The following is a 13,981-nucleotide window of genomic DNA, read 5'->3' as shown; positions in this document are numbered from 1 at the left end:
GACTATTGAAATAAAATTCAAAATATTTGTATAAATGGGCTGAAGGTAAAAGTATGAAATTTAATGGAAACAGATACAAAATTCTTCACTTAAGGGGGAAAAAAATCAAATGCACATGATAGGGTTACCCAGCTTAATAATAATCCTTGGACAAAAGAATTTGGAACTGTGCTTAACTGAAACCTGAAGATCAGCTAGTAGTGGGATTTGGCTACAGAGAAAGCAAATTCAGCTTTAGGTTGCATCAATGGAAATACAATTTTTAAATCACAGGAAGTAATAATTCCACTTCATTTTGCTTTGGTCACACCCCGACTCAGGTACTGTGTCCGTTTCAAAGCATCACACTTCATAAAAAAGATCTAGAGCAATTGGAACAGGTTTGAAGAGCAGTGATAATTAATAGAAACTAAGTCCTATGAGGGGAGAGATTAAAGGAGATGGGTTTGTTTTACCTTGAGATAAGATGACTAAGGGAGAATATTACAGCACTCTTCACATATTTGAAAGGCTGTCATGTAGAAAAAAGGTCAAGATCTGTTCTCACTTACTCCAGAGAGCACAATATGGGGGAAAATATTAAGTTATAGAGCGGCAATTCCAACTGAATGTCAGGGGGGGAAATCTACCTAATAACAGCAATACAATAGTGGAACACCTCCAGAGAGGTCATGGACTTTTCTTCACTAGATGTGTTTAAACAAAGGAAAACCCAGCAATTAATATGGATTTCCTCACTGAAAAAGTTGGATTTGGCTTTCTAAAGGGTCCCTTCCAATGTAAGGATTTCATGTTTTTAAGTTAATAGATAACTATGTATTTCAAACTGTAAACTTAAAACCAAGATTTGCTGTTTATTTTTGAGATAACATTGTACCTTTCATTGGTTTAATTGGTGGATTAGAAATGGAGTCTTAGTAGATATCGCTGTACAGTGCATATTAATTACATTAAAATAGCCCTTAATTTGTGAATGCTAATAGTGGCAATATGCTATTATATAAATGCAAGTCATTTCTATACCTAATAATTTAACAAAATGAGAAGTAATCATTCTTTCTATCATCAAAGATGTTTTACATACACCAAATGTAATTCCATTGTTAAGGGACATAACGATAGTGCTGGAAATATTTTACTCTCTTCAGGAAATCCTTGCTGTGCATACAAATTAATAGAACATGTTGAAAACAGCCCTGTATATAATAATTGTATTAAGAGCATCATTAATGCAAATGATTATTAGGATTTTGAGACAGCTGGACACAGTAGCAATTTCAGAAATGTTGCTGCCACACACTGCTGGTCACACATGCTGCTGAAAATGATATAATCAGCAAAAAGATATACAATGTATTATTTCTTGGCAATAATGTTATTGACAGAACAAACTAATATTGGGAATTGAAAAAAGAAATTGTTTTGTGGTAAAATAAATATTTATATGTTACCAATGAGTTAAACAAACTGCTATGGGTAGCATGTAACAAAGTAAAAATACTATAAATACACACTTCATATGCAACTATTTGTATCTGGAAACATAGCATCATCTGCAGAAGCAGCAATCTTTGCATCCAATTTAGAATAATTAGACCATGTTGATAATTTAAGTGGCCATTCTAGCATCCTTTTGTACTTGAAAGGGTGAAAGATCTAGATTAACATATTTTCAAGGGATGTCAGCCAATTTTAGTTGAGCAGCTGCCTGAGCTGCTTTTAAATCAATCTATCAATTAATTAATGGATTAAAGTTCATTTTAAGCAGGTCAATACCAATGATACTTGATAGCTTTGCTTTATACATTGTGCAACTCACCAGTTACTGCTTTTACAATGTACCATTTCCATTCATGCCAAAGGATAAGGCCACCCAAAAAAGATGCGGTTGACTGGTGGACTGGCCGCTGCCCAAATGGAACCCCCACACATTTGGCAGGTTAACTTAATACTTGTTAAGAGAAATATTGTGCAATACATTCCTCAAAAGTAAGTCTAATGATATATTCTAAAAATTATTATATGAGGACTGTAGTCAGCAGAACAGTCCCATACTTAGAAATAAGTCCCTGCCCATTTATTGTAGCTCAATCCCAGGTAAATGGAGATAGAATAGCAACCTTAGAAACAATTATGAATTTATTAATTAGATGTTATATGTGCTATAACTGAAAATTTTACTGAATAAACAAATGCAGGGGCCATGAAATAAATTTACTCTGTAAAAGATGTACACTAATAGTTTATAATAAAGATATAATCAGCCCTGAAAAAATGTGATAGCATTTGAACAAATTCTGATTTTAAATGTAGAAAGTAAAAAAGAAGACATCTTTATATCATGTTTTTATCTTTCCATATAATAGCAAATGCAGACATTTGTCTTACTGACCCAGATATTTCTCTCTAATCCAGCAAAGAAACCCATTATGCAAAAGTAGGTTGGATCAGTCCTTTGAATGAAGATCCCTTTATGCATATATTAACGGCTTATCTTGAGCTGAGTAGACTTACATGCATGTCTTATCACATATGGTGCTTGGACTGTACCTGTCTATAGAGCCTGGTGTTTTGTGAGTTTGAGAATTTATTCATGTGCCTAATTTTTTACTCAGTTTTGTGCACCTTGTGTGATAAATGATGATAGATGTGGAATAATTTACGGCTGTTTGGTTGTGTGGTAGTTGCTAAAAACTTTTGAAAGTTGGGTGGCATTAAATGAAATAAAGTAAGTCAATAAATAACCCCATGGATAGTTTTAATGGCAAAATTAATTGGTTCTTCTTTTTCTTATTCCTTCCTTCCTCTTTCTTTCTTTCTTCCTTTCTTTTTCTTTCTTTCTTTTTCTTCCTTCCTTCCTTCCTTCCTTTCTTTCTTTTCCTTCCTTTTTTTCTTTTCTTTCTTCTTCCTCTTTCTTCCTCCTCTAAATAACCTTGCTTGCTCCAGAAGGGAATAGCAAGGCGGTATATTTTAGAAAACCCAACCCCTTATTCCAAGAGGCTCTTTTTTATTATTTGAAGTCATTTCCTCCTCTCTTTTCACTTTGAATAAGAGAAAACAGGGAGAGGCAGCCTCCGTCCCTGGTTTTGCAATGCTCTATGTCAGCTCTCCTGGTCTTGGATGGAGGCTGCCGAAAAGAAGCTGCGAATTGCCCCCCTCTCTTTTCCAGAGGATCCTCTTTGCCATAAGAGCTGCAACAGGAGACGGAAGATAAATCCAGTCCGCGTTTTCCACGTGTACCAGGATAATCAGAGAGAAGTGGATAATAATTGTTAGAACTCGTTCTCCTCGCCTCTCCCTCCCTCCCCCCCCCTCTCTCCCCAGCCATGCTGGGCCTGATAGGCTCAGCCAGACGTGTATTTACCCATATCCGGGCTAGAGAGGAAAAGAAAAAACTTTCATTTCGATTAAAAAACAAAACAAAACAACAACAACTTTCGGTATGAAATCACACAGCAGGAACAGGCACGGACCGTAAGGCATTCTTCAATTTCTAATCTCCATCAAGGACTTTGGGAGGGGACTTTTCTGTCATTTTTCCAAAAAAAAAAAAAAAAGCCCGTGCTGTCTGCGTGTGAGTGCGCGCGCGCCCGCCTGCAATAATCATACTGGCTTTTTCATCAAATAAATCTGTTTTCCTATCCTTTAGGGCCAATGTTGAGTTTTCTTGCTCCTGTCAATTCCACACCCTTATTTATTTTGCCCGTTTTTCTAGCGGGGGGGGGAGGAAGGAAAGGGGAGGGAGATAATTGAGTCTCCTCGATCATGGCCGCGCAAGTAGCAGCGGCTCCGATGAGTGCGAGCAAGAGCAAGGTCAAAACCCAGAGTTTGACGGGTAACTTAAGCCAGGATCTTAACTCTGGGGTTCCCGTGGCTGGCACCGTCGGAGCTGCTGGATCTGGCTCCCTCCTGGGGGTCGTAGATGGGACGAGCAGCAGCAGATTGAATAATGTAGATCACCATCTTTTCCACCAAGATAATGAAGTGAACATGGCCAGTAATGCAACTTCTGCCGCCGCCGCGGCTCCTAACAACGCTACCAGCAGCGGCCGCAGCTCTTCCTCGGAACTGGTTCTGAAAGACCCTGGAAGCGCGTCGGGCTTATCGTCCTCTTCTTTTCCTATGGAGACAGGGCTGCTTCCCAATCATAAGTTGCAAAGCGTTGGAGGCGATCCCCCTGCCGCCGCACCTTCACACCACCCCCGTGCCCAGCACCAGCACCCAGCTCACCTCCGTGCCCAGCACCCCTACGACCACCACCACCACCATCACCACCATGCAGTTCAACACCAACAGCTAAATCAATTCCAGCCACAGCCGCCGCCTCAGCACCATCCGATGCAGAATAACAACAACGGCGGCGGCGGCGGCGGCAGCAGCAGCAACAACAACGGCGGCGGCGCTGCTCAGCCCAGCAGCGCAGACATGGAACAGCAGCAGCAGCAGCAGCAGCAACATGGAGGAAAAGACCGTGGCTTGGGGGGACAGGCCGAGCCCCAGAGCCAGCCGCAGCCTCAGCCCCTGCTGAATCAAGGCGGGGACGAGGAAGAGGCGACGCCGCCGCCGGACAAAATGGGCGAGCAGCACCTCAACAGTCGCTACGACCACCCTAGTTTGGGACCTTTGGGCGGGCAGCAGCACCCGCCGCCGCCTCCACCGCTAGCACCACCGCCACCACCTCAGGGAGCGGGCGGCAGCAGCGGCGGCGGCGGCGGCGGCACTGGAGGAGGAGACGGCGGCGGCGGCGGCCCCTCAGCGGTGGGTGTCTCGGAGTTTAATAGCTATTACGGCAACGCTGGCAGCGGCAGCGGCGGCGGAGGCGCCTCCTCAGCGAGCCGGGCCGGGCCTTGCTTTGATCAACATGGCGGACAACAAAGCCCCGGGATGGGGCTAATGCACCCCGCAGCGGCCCCCAACATCATGGACCCCCTGCCCAACTCGCACGAAGGCTACACCAACAGCCAGTACAACCACTACTCGAGCGCTTACGGCCGGCCTGGCGGCGGCACTAACGCAGCAGCAGGAGCCGTGGCGGCGGCGGCGGCGGCGGCGGCAGCGGCGGCTGCAGGAGGAGGAGGCGGCGGCGGCTATGTGGGCTCGTCCTCTGCTTTCGGGGTGCTGAGTTCCCCCAGGCAGCACCAGCAGGGCATAATGCTGGGCCCTGGCGGCGCCGGGAGCTTGGGAAAGGCATCTGGGGCTGCGGGTTTCCAAAGATTCTCCGGGCAAAACCAACACCCGTCTGGAGCCACCCCAACCTTGAACCAGCTGCTGACTTCCCCCAGCCCCATGATGAGGAGCTATGGCACGGGCTACCCTGATTATAGCAGCCCCAGCGGTGCCCCATCGCAGCAGCCGGCTCAGGGAGCAGCCTCCGCAGCCGCCCCAGGAAGTCAGCAGGCAGTCATGGGCAAGGACATGGGCTCCCAGTATGGAGCTGCAAACCCAGCCTGGGCAGCTGCACAACAAAGAAATCACCCTGCTATGAGCCCTGGAAGCACTGGACAGACCCTCAACAGGAACCAGGTAACCATAAGAACCCCAAAGAGCAAACCGTTGTGTGGTTTAACTTCATGTGTTAATGTGTCCGATGCAACCCTTACTTTCTGCTTTACTTTTCCCTTACTACTCCATCTCCACTGCTTGCTGCCTCCCTAACAGGATTGGATAATGCACAATGTCTGACTCTGATTAGGTTAGAGAGGCATCACAGGGGGAATGACTTTTTCTTCGAAAAAATAAGACCATTTTTATGAGACGGCTGAACAATACAAGAGACCCACTCTACCCCACCCAGTACTCCTACTCTAGACTTATTAGAAATCTGAACACACAAGGCCCGGAGGAGAACCACTTTGGAGTGGGAAAGGGAGGGACCAGTGTCATTTTATTGGCTGTGCCATTTAACATGCTGTCTTTCTTATCCTGTCCTGATTATTTCAGAAAAAGACCTTTAAAGTTATTAACACATTGCTTTGCTTGGATGAGTTGTATTTCGAAAGCCAGCAAAAACAGGTTAAGTAGCTTGTGTATATGCCCTACCACTGATAATTTTCGAGGCTCACATTGTTCTTTGGATGACCTTTTCTTTTTGCATGTTTCTCCTGCCTTTCAATCTGTATACACTGTTTGAAAGCATATAGAGGAAAATCATTAAAAATCAGTTGTGAAAAGGGTCCTTTTTCTTAACTAGAAAAGGCCTGAGTGCTGTAAGAGATCAACAGTCAGGGTTTCTGGCAACTAATACACCTTTTCTGGTTACATGTATCTTGTAGGTTGCCAAATTAATAGGTATAAGATGGTGATTGAACAATGCTTGCTTAAGTTTCCTATTTAGCACCTTTAAAACGGTAGGAAATAACTCCGCGCCCTTGATGTTTCTTATTCTGCTGTCTGAGCTTAAAGAGTGACTTGATCTCCTTTGCGAGGTTTGGAATTTGAATTGTGGAGGTAAACTGGCTGTAATAGTCTCCAGACAGCTGCCTCTGAGTTGACATCTAATCTGCCATCTGATTGGCTCCCCTTTCTCCATTGGGCATTTAGCATTGCTGATGTAAATAGAATTGCTGAGCAGTACAGTCACAAAAATTCTTGCCACAAATAATAACTGAGCACTTTTGCTCACAGATGCAAGGTTACATGTTCTTAGAAGAAGCTGAAATAATTGTCAGTCATCGATAGATAGCTGAGGTTAAGTGGGATTTAGCACACCACTAGCTATTATATTAAACATTAGCAATGATAAACAGTTTTTTTTAGAAAGGGGGATTAATTCCCTTTTTCATTTTGTTTTGCATTTTTGTTTAGCTTGTTTTTTGTTAATAGTTTTGGAAAATTTCCTTCGTTCTGATAGCATGAATAAATATTTTAAGTTTTAAATCATTGGGACTGATAACAAACAGAATTGTAGCCAATTACTTGTGAATATTTTTTTCTGTGCTGTGCCGCATTTATTAGATCTGTATTTGTGTGACTGAATTCTTGCTGAGTATTGATCTTTTATAGAATTTCCTATTGCCTTAGCATTAGATATATATTTTTTGGGTGATGTTAATTTTATTCGTACATTGGTTACAATTGTATCGCTCACACCCTTAGATATGTAGCTATTAGATAACTTTTATTAATATTGCTTAATGTCTGTGGGTTTTGTTTGCATCTAAATTATATTAACATTCAGAAAACTGTATATTTTTTTAAAAAAACTGTTTTGTATTTGTAGTTTATTGACTAGGAACAGCAATTACTGTGCTTCATTTCATTCTTTGATTTAAAAGATAAAATGGAAACCTATGTTTTAATTTGCAATAAAATAAACACTTTTTTAAAAGAGTGATATTTTACAATTACTAGGGACTTTTTTCCATACTAAGACCATGTTATTATGAATGCTAAATCTTTTAATTTTTTTTTAGGGACAGGAATACGAAAAATAGATTTTCATATATACTATTTGGAGATACGAAATGGCTCAGTTTTAAAATAAAATTTAAATGATGTGTTCTGGAATAGAAACTGACTGCAGTAGTGAGTGATGGGCTAATCAGAAAAATAATAATAATAACAACCTTGGGTAGACTGAAAACATATTTGTCTTATTGTCTACATGCTATTGCTTTAATATTTTACTGTCTTCTTTTTCCCCTCCTTTATGAGGAAGTAAAAATTCAAAGAATTAACTCTCTTTTTCTTCTAATTTTCTAAGATGAATAAAAACATTAGCAAAATGTGTGTATATATAATCCCAGTTCAGTTTAAAATATTTGTTTTATTTTATGTGCTGTAAACAAGACATTATTCTAGCATGTAATTTTAATATGTTGAAAAGATAAACTTGATTTTATATGCTATCTTCATGGGAAAATTGTGAGTTTTCAATTTTAGCTAAAAAAGAGATCAGAATCATAATGACCTTATCATGACCCTTGGAAATAGATTTTACACTTAACTGGTGCATATCCTGCTTGTGGGGGCAAATACTTGTTCACCACGGTCATATCATAAATGCAATTTATAAAATGTAGTCTGACAAGTTTCTTTAACATATGAGCATTTGGTACTAATGTTCATAATGAATATCATTCATTAGTAATGTTTTTGTTACTTTTCTATTACAATTGAAATAATTTAGTAATAGATTTCAAAATGGCATTTCTATTTTAAAAAGCAAAAAATTAATATATATATATATATATATAAAAAAGATCTTTTTCTCTGATTCTTAAAATTATAGCTATATACTTCTGTATTCCTGTGGGCAAAAAACCTGTACATTTGAAATGTGTGGAATAAAATGGTTACCAGAACATATATGTGAGATGTATCTATTTATAAATGCCCATGCATGTACAAATAAATGTACATATATACCTGTACACATGTGCACAATGTAATGCTCAGTCCAGATATACAGTAACCATTTTAATATTCTCTGTAAAATAAAGAAAATAGAAATCAGAGCACTATCTGGATGCTTGATGGCATTATTGCTTATAGGTATCTTTGTTTTCAATATGTAGGAGTTGAATTCTGTTCTGAGCAAAATACTTCCATCTCATTTGTTTAAGAAAACAATTTAAATTATTTTAGTCATAGCCCTTCCCAAATGTAAAAAGATTACCAAATATAACAATAAAATGAAAATCTCATGAAGCCTAGAGAAACTATTCAAACTCCAACTTTGCAGCATCCATAGTTACAAATAAGATCAAAAGTAGTACAATTAGGACAGAAGTATATAAGAGTCTCAGATTTAATTTGATTATTTACTAGTTTTTTGATTATACAGGCTAAAGATTAAGAAGTTACTTTAAGAAATACTTCACATTTCAGATGTCATAGGTTATACATATGTTATAGATTAATAGATTATATAAAGCATAATGGTTGTTACTTATCTTTTTCTTTCGTTTTCAACTCCTGACTTCACTAGATAATAGTTAATTAGAAAAACATCAGGTAGTTGATTGTTTTTTTAAAAAAAACACAGCCCTTGTGATAGGAATAAGTTACCCATAAACGAGTCCCCCTTCTCTCTCTTTTTTTCGAATTAGCTGTAATTCATTGTTTTGAGTGTAATGTGAAACTGCAGGATCACAACCTGGACACTGATGAATATCAGCTCTATAGCTATAGATTATTACTACTAATATGAGAAAACAATGCCTTTTTTATTATATGTTCAGTACTAGTTTCTGATTAAAATTCTCAATTATGAATTCTGTGGTAATGGAGCAATATAATTAATAGCTTCTTTGTTACAATTATCACTATTAATAGTGAGGACATCGGTGCATATTATTGATTTCTGAAATATTAAGGATGCTAGAATATTGAGTTCTCAGTTGAAATTTACATTCAACTTTGCTTGAGGTAACTATTGAGCTAAATAGTCAGTTTTATAGACTTTTCCATCATGTACTCTCTAAGAAGCAAGCTTATGGTTTCCTAACACATAAAATATAAATGTAGTTGTAGTAGATCAATCAGTAGATCAAACTGCCTATAATATGTATAAATTCTTCATTAAAAGGGTAGGCCTCTCCCCTGGCATTATTGTACAAAATGGTAGGATGTTTGCAGTTTGCTGCTCATCATGATTTGACATGAGTAGAATCTTAACTTGCACCTTTAAAATGAATATTTGCCCTAATATTTAGTGCATATAAGCATGATGTTGGAGCAGTATGCATATCTATTTCCCCTTGTTCCAAATTCAAACTTTTTATTATTCCAGTAGGCAAATACAAGATCAGATTTTGAAAGGAAGTTCAAGCAAAGACATTTCTTTTAATTCAGTGAATGCTGATAAATAAATCTATTACCTTATAAGAAAATAAATCCAAATCAGTATTCAAACTGCTGTATCTTCCATAATTGCTGGAAATAAAAAAAACATATATTTGTGTGTTTGGGAAAAAGGCAGCATATAAAATGAGCATCATCATATTTTTCACTTAGATTAATTATGCTTAGTCAGCATATTAAGTCTAGTCTGATTGACCCGAAATGTTCACATACTGCATGTTATGAAGCAATGTTACATGTATTCTCATTCATATAATTGCCCTCAAGCTTGCTAAGGCTCCAGTAGGGCATCACATTTCCATACAGTTTTGAAATTTGCCGTCTCCTGTCCTATGATTCTTAATATACCGGGTTTTCTCATGAACAAATGCTTACTTTCAGTGTTGATGATCTATGTCATTTATTAACAGAGATGTGAGGGGAAAAAGGATAATGTTTTTATGAACTCATAAAAGGTAATCATGGAATTTATTTCTCCTTTCATTTTAATAGTTAAAGGTTGTTTGCACATTCTAGCCTGATCCAAAGCTCTGCTTCCTTTATTAAGATTTTAAGTTAGAAATGCTGTCACAAGCTGTTCCTTTGGGATTACACACATGCTTGGTTCAAAAAAAAAAAAGCATGAATGTGCTAAAGTTTCTACTTTCCTGAAGCATTCATTTGCCAGGACAAAAGAGCTTAGGATGGCATATTCCATGAGTTGTATCATGCAGAGCATCATAAAGCATGACATTGCATTAACATCTCAAGTCAGATAATTTGGAGCTTAACACAGGCTGTTTCAATAGTCTTCAGTGAAATTCTCTTCAAATGTAAAACTAATAGAGAGACTTTGGCATTTTAAAGACTAAAAAAATCTGTTAGCCACGAGTTTTCATGGATCAGAGCCTGCATCATCAGTTGCATTTCCCCCCCCAAATGTTCCTATTAAGGTAATTGACAGGGACATCCTCTAAGGATGTCTTTTTGTTTTTTCTTTTTTTCTGCTTTTTGTCTTTACTGGCTTGTTATGCTTTCCTCTGATTGCTCATTTGATATGCAAATTAAATAAACAGTGTAGCTAGTTTTTTTTATTTTTGTGTATCTGAATAATTTCAAATATGAAATAACAAAGGTATGTTATGCTTTTTCATATTACACTTGAACAGTCACCTCTGTTGAGGATGTTAGCAATTGCAAACTGATGTTAAAACAAGATCTCGCCGACATACTGAATACATTTCACAGAATTATTCCAGATTCTGTCTTGGATTATGTTAGTAAAGATGGTGACCTTAGAAGTTAGATCTACCCCTGATACTCTTATAAATAAAGACTGGTATAAAATGCTATTTTGACCAAAATTGTGCGTAAATTTCCAAACAAACAACAATTGAATTTTTTTTCTTAATTGTCAATAACAATTAAAAATAACAGTAAGAGGATTGGGGTTTCCAGTGATTTCACATTTATTGGGTTTGAAGATTTTTATTTTTCTAAACAACTTAATTCAGTGTATTTGAAACAGACTCAATTGAATTTCAGTTTGGAATACAAATTTGTCAATTTCATTTACACAGAGTCAGAAAAGTTTATAAGCAACAGGTAATCACTCTTTTTGATAAACTGATATACTCTATATTTTAACAGTTTGTATATCAGTTTCAATTCTATTCAGCATTGTCATTAGTAAGGAAATAGAGAATTGTTTATAACCAATACTTTTGTAAAGGTGATAAATATCTAAGCTTTGAGATTAGTTTCTTTATTTCTATATAAAATATAGAGCATTTTACTCATAAAAAAGAAATAAAAAGCAACTTCTAGTGTCTTTATGATTCTTCTACTTTTATTTATTTTAAGAACGTAGTCCTCCCATTACTTCATTTTAAAAGTCTAGCACTTCTGCTTTATTAGTTCTGTATCTCTTCCCATTAAAACACAGATTGATGTTTGTGTGTGTCTGTGTGTATTTTATATATTTCTCTGTCCAAATTGTTATTAAAACAATTTACCATTACATCATTTACCTGCTGATTATAAAAATATTGAAGCTGGCTATTCAGGCTTTTATAGATCTGATAATTGTGGGAAAAATACTTGAATCCAGTAGTAGAACTTATTTAGCTTAGCTTTTGTTTTCCAATTTATTGTAGGTAAATACAGAACAACTAAGGATTTTTAATTATCTCATCATTTCCTACTTTTCTCATGTTTTGTTTTCTGATTTTTTACTCAATATATTTTGTTTGATTTCAGTACAATTGTGGTGAGATGCTCAAATAATAGTTTTAATTGTACATGATAATAATAACAGCATCATGTAATAGCTTATAAAAGAAATTAATATATTGTTACATTCTGACATTCATACAAACCTATGAATGTATCAACATCTCAGTATTGACAAATAATTTAAGATGCTTATCTTTCCAAAACCACACAGTTCATACATTCTAACCAGAGAAAAAGAAAACATTTTAACTAGGTGCTGCCAGAAGTCATCTTTTTCAAACTTAAGAAAGATATTTGTCTTACTAAAAAATGCAAAGCAGATTGTACTATCATAATTTTCCTGATTGCTCTGAAAAGATTTTCCCTCTTAAAGTTCTTCCATAGGTTGCTTGCACAAGTAAAACTGCTACATTTTTGCATGTTAAAACATTTAGTTTTTTATTTTCGTACAGAAGTTAAAAGATTTCATAATAAGCGTATTTCTCTGTCTTTATACTGAATATGACAATATCTTTTCTAGAGAATCTTGAAATAACCTTGTAAAAAGGGGTGGGGCAAACAGCTGCAGTCACTTTCATATCTATTTATTGAAGTAAAAATTGGGGGGCCAACAAGGCAAATTCAGTCAACTAACCATTTATAGCAGACAGTCAGGGACTGAATAAATATTCTGTTTTGTTCTTTCCACTCCCACTAGTGAAAAGAACAAGAAGCTTGTCAGCAGCCCACAACAAATATAATATGGGTTGTATCTGGCATTGTGAGTTGGATTCTGCAACATTCAAAAGATAGTACTAAAATGTATGATTTAAATTGATTGTCATAACAGATGAACACTTGTTATTTCAAGGTTGTGAACCCCCTTGTTGTTAACATTAGGCTAATGTATTGATTTAAAAGCAATGAAATATATAATGTTATATAAATAAAAAATATTCAATGCATAGGAATTGAAAGTTGTAATTGATTATAAGAAACTGGAATAGTTTTAGAACTGTTAATCAAAGACTATAAACTCGCAGTAATCTCCATTATGTTTGGTTAATGGTATGGTAATGGTATGGTACCAACAGTCTTATTTATAAGTGACTTGCTACCTTTGTTTGTTAAAACTATTGGCTTTAGCAAAACAGTTAGATCACCTTATTTATAATTATGTTAGTTTTATTTGGAAATATAATTTGCATTCACTTGGAACTGGGTTGCCATTTTCATTCCGATTTATTCAACAGCATAAAAAAAATTGAAGCAGAGCAATGGAGATGGAGCAGTGTAAAAAATGTTTTAATTTCCTACATACCAGGGCCAAATTTATAAACACCTGGACATCCAAGGATAGAGATATTTTTCAGCCCAGGTCTAGAGCAGAAACCTTTAATGTGACTATTCATATTTATTGATGCAGAAAGTTATACAAATTAATTTGTATGTGAAATTGCTGTTTATATGAATATAAAATGTGTCTGGCATTAGAACTGAGAACTGTAGCAGAGTTCATCCAATGAAATTATTATAGTGGACAGAATTAATTTTATTTTTCAGTTCCTCTAATAAATGAAGTTAAGTATTTGATTTCCTGGCAGAAATTATGATCCCTTTGTTTTGTTAGGTGATATTTGTTATGATGTTTATATTACTGTTATTTATATTCCTGGTTTTATTGCTGTTTTCATTTAACTTAGAAAATAAAAAGCTTCCCCTAAGATTTCAGTGTCTCCACGTTTCTCTGGGCTCGGTTACACAGCATGAGAAAGGGCTGTTTGGTGGAGAATTCAAAATATGGCACGATTAGTGACTGCAAAAGTTTCTCACTTGGAGCATGTTGGTTTGCTTGCTTGGCATCACATGATCAAAATATTTTTACCCTTAATGCTGCCAGAAGCTATCTATTGCTTTTCAACAATCTTCGCTGTTGGGCGCCTTGCCAAGATGTTTAAGACAGCCCCTTATGTGAGCTGTTCCA

General features: G+C 36.9%; 1 protein-coding gene across 9 annotated transcripts in view; it reads left to right on the top strand.

Annotated features, from left to right (window-relative positions):
- Positions 1 to 3,322: 3,322 nt before the first annotated feature.
- Positions 3,323 to 13,981, top strand: part of ARID1B (AT-rich interaction domain 1B) — a 489,414-nt gene continuing 478,755 nt past the window's right edge. For 4 of the 9 annotated variants that reach the window (XM_058168911.1, XM_058168901.1, XM_058168882.1 and 1 more), the window contains exon 1: positions 3,329 to 5,523. In XM_058168911.1, the coding sequence (XP_058024894.1) occupies positions 3,766 to 5,523 (1,758 nt within the window). In that variant the 5' untranslated portion in view covers positions 3,329 to 3,765. Of the gene's footprint in view, positions 5,524 to 13,981 lie in introns of all 9 variants that reach the window. The other 5 variants (XM_058168923.1, XM_058168915.1, XM_058168857.1 and 2 more) reach the window with 4 other exon arrangements.

Source organism: Ahaetulla prasina, chromosome 1 (assembly GCF_028640845.1).
Source record: "Ahaetulla prasina isolate Xishuangbanna chromosome 1, ASM2864084v1, whole genome shotgun sequence".
Lineage (NCBI taxonomy): Eukaryota > Metazoa > Chordata > Lepidosauria > Squamata > Colubridae > Ahaetulla > Ahaetulla prasina.
This window is presented reverse-complemented; position numbering and strand designations above follow the sequence as displayed.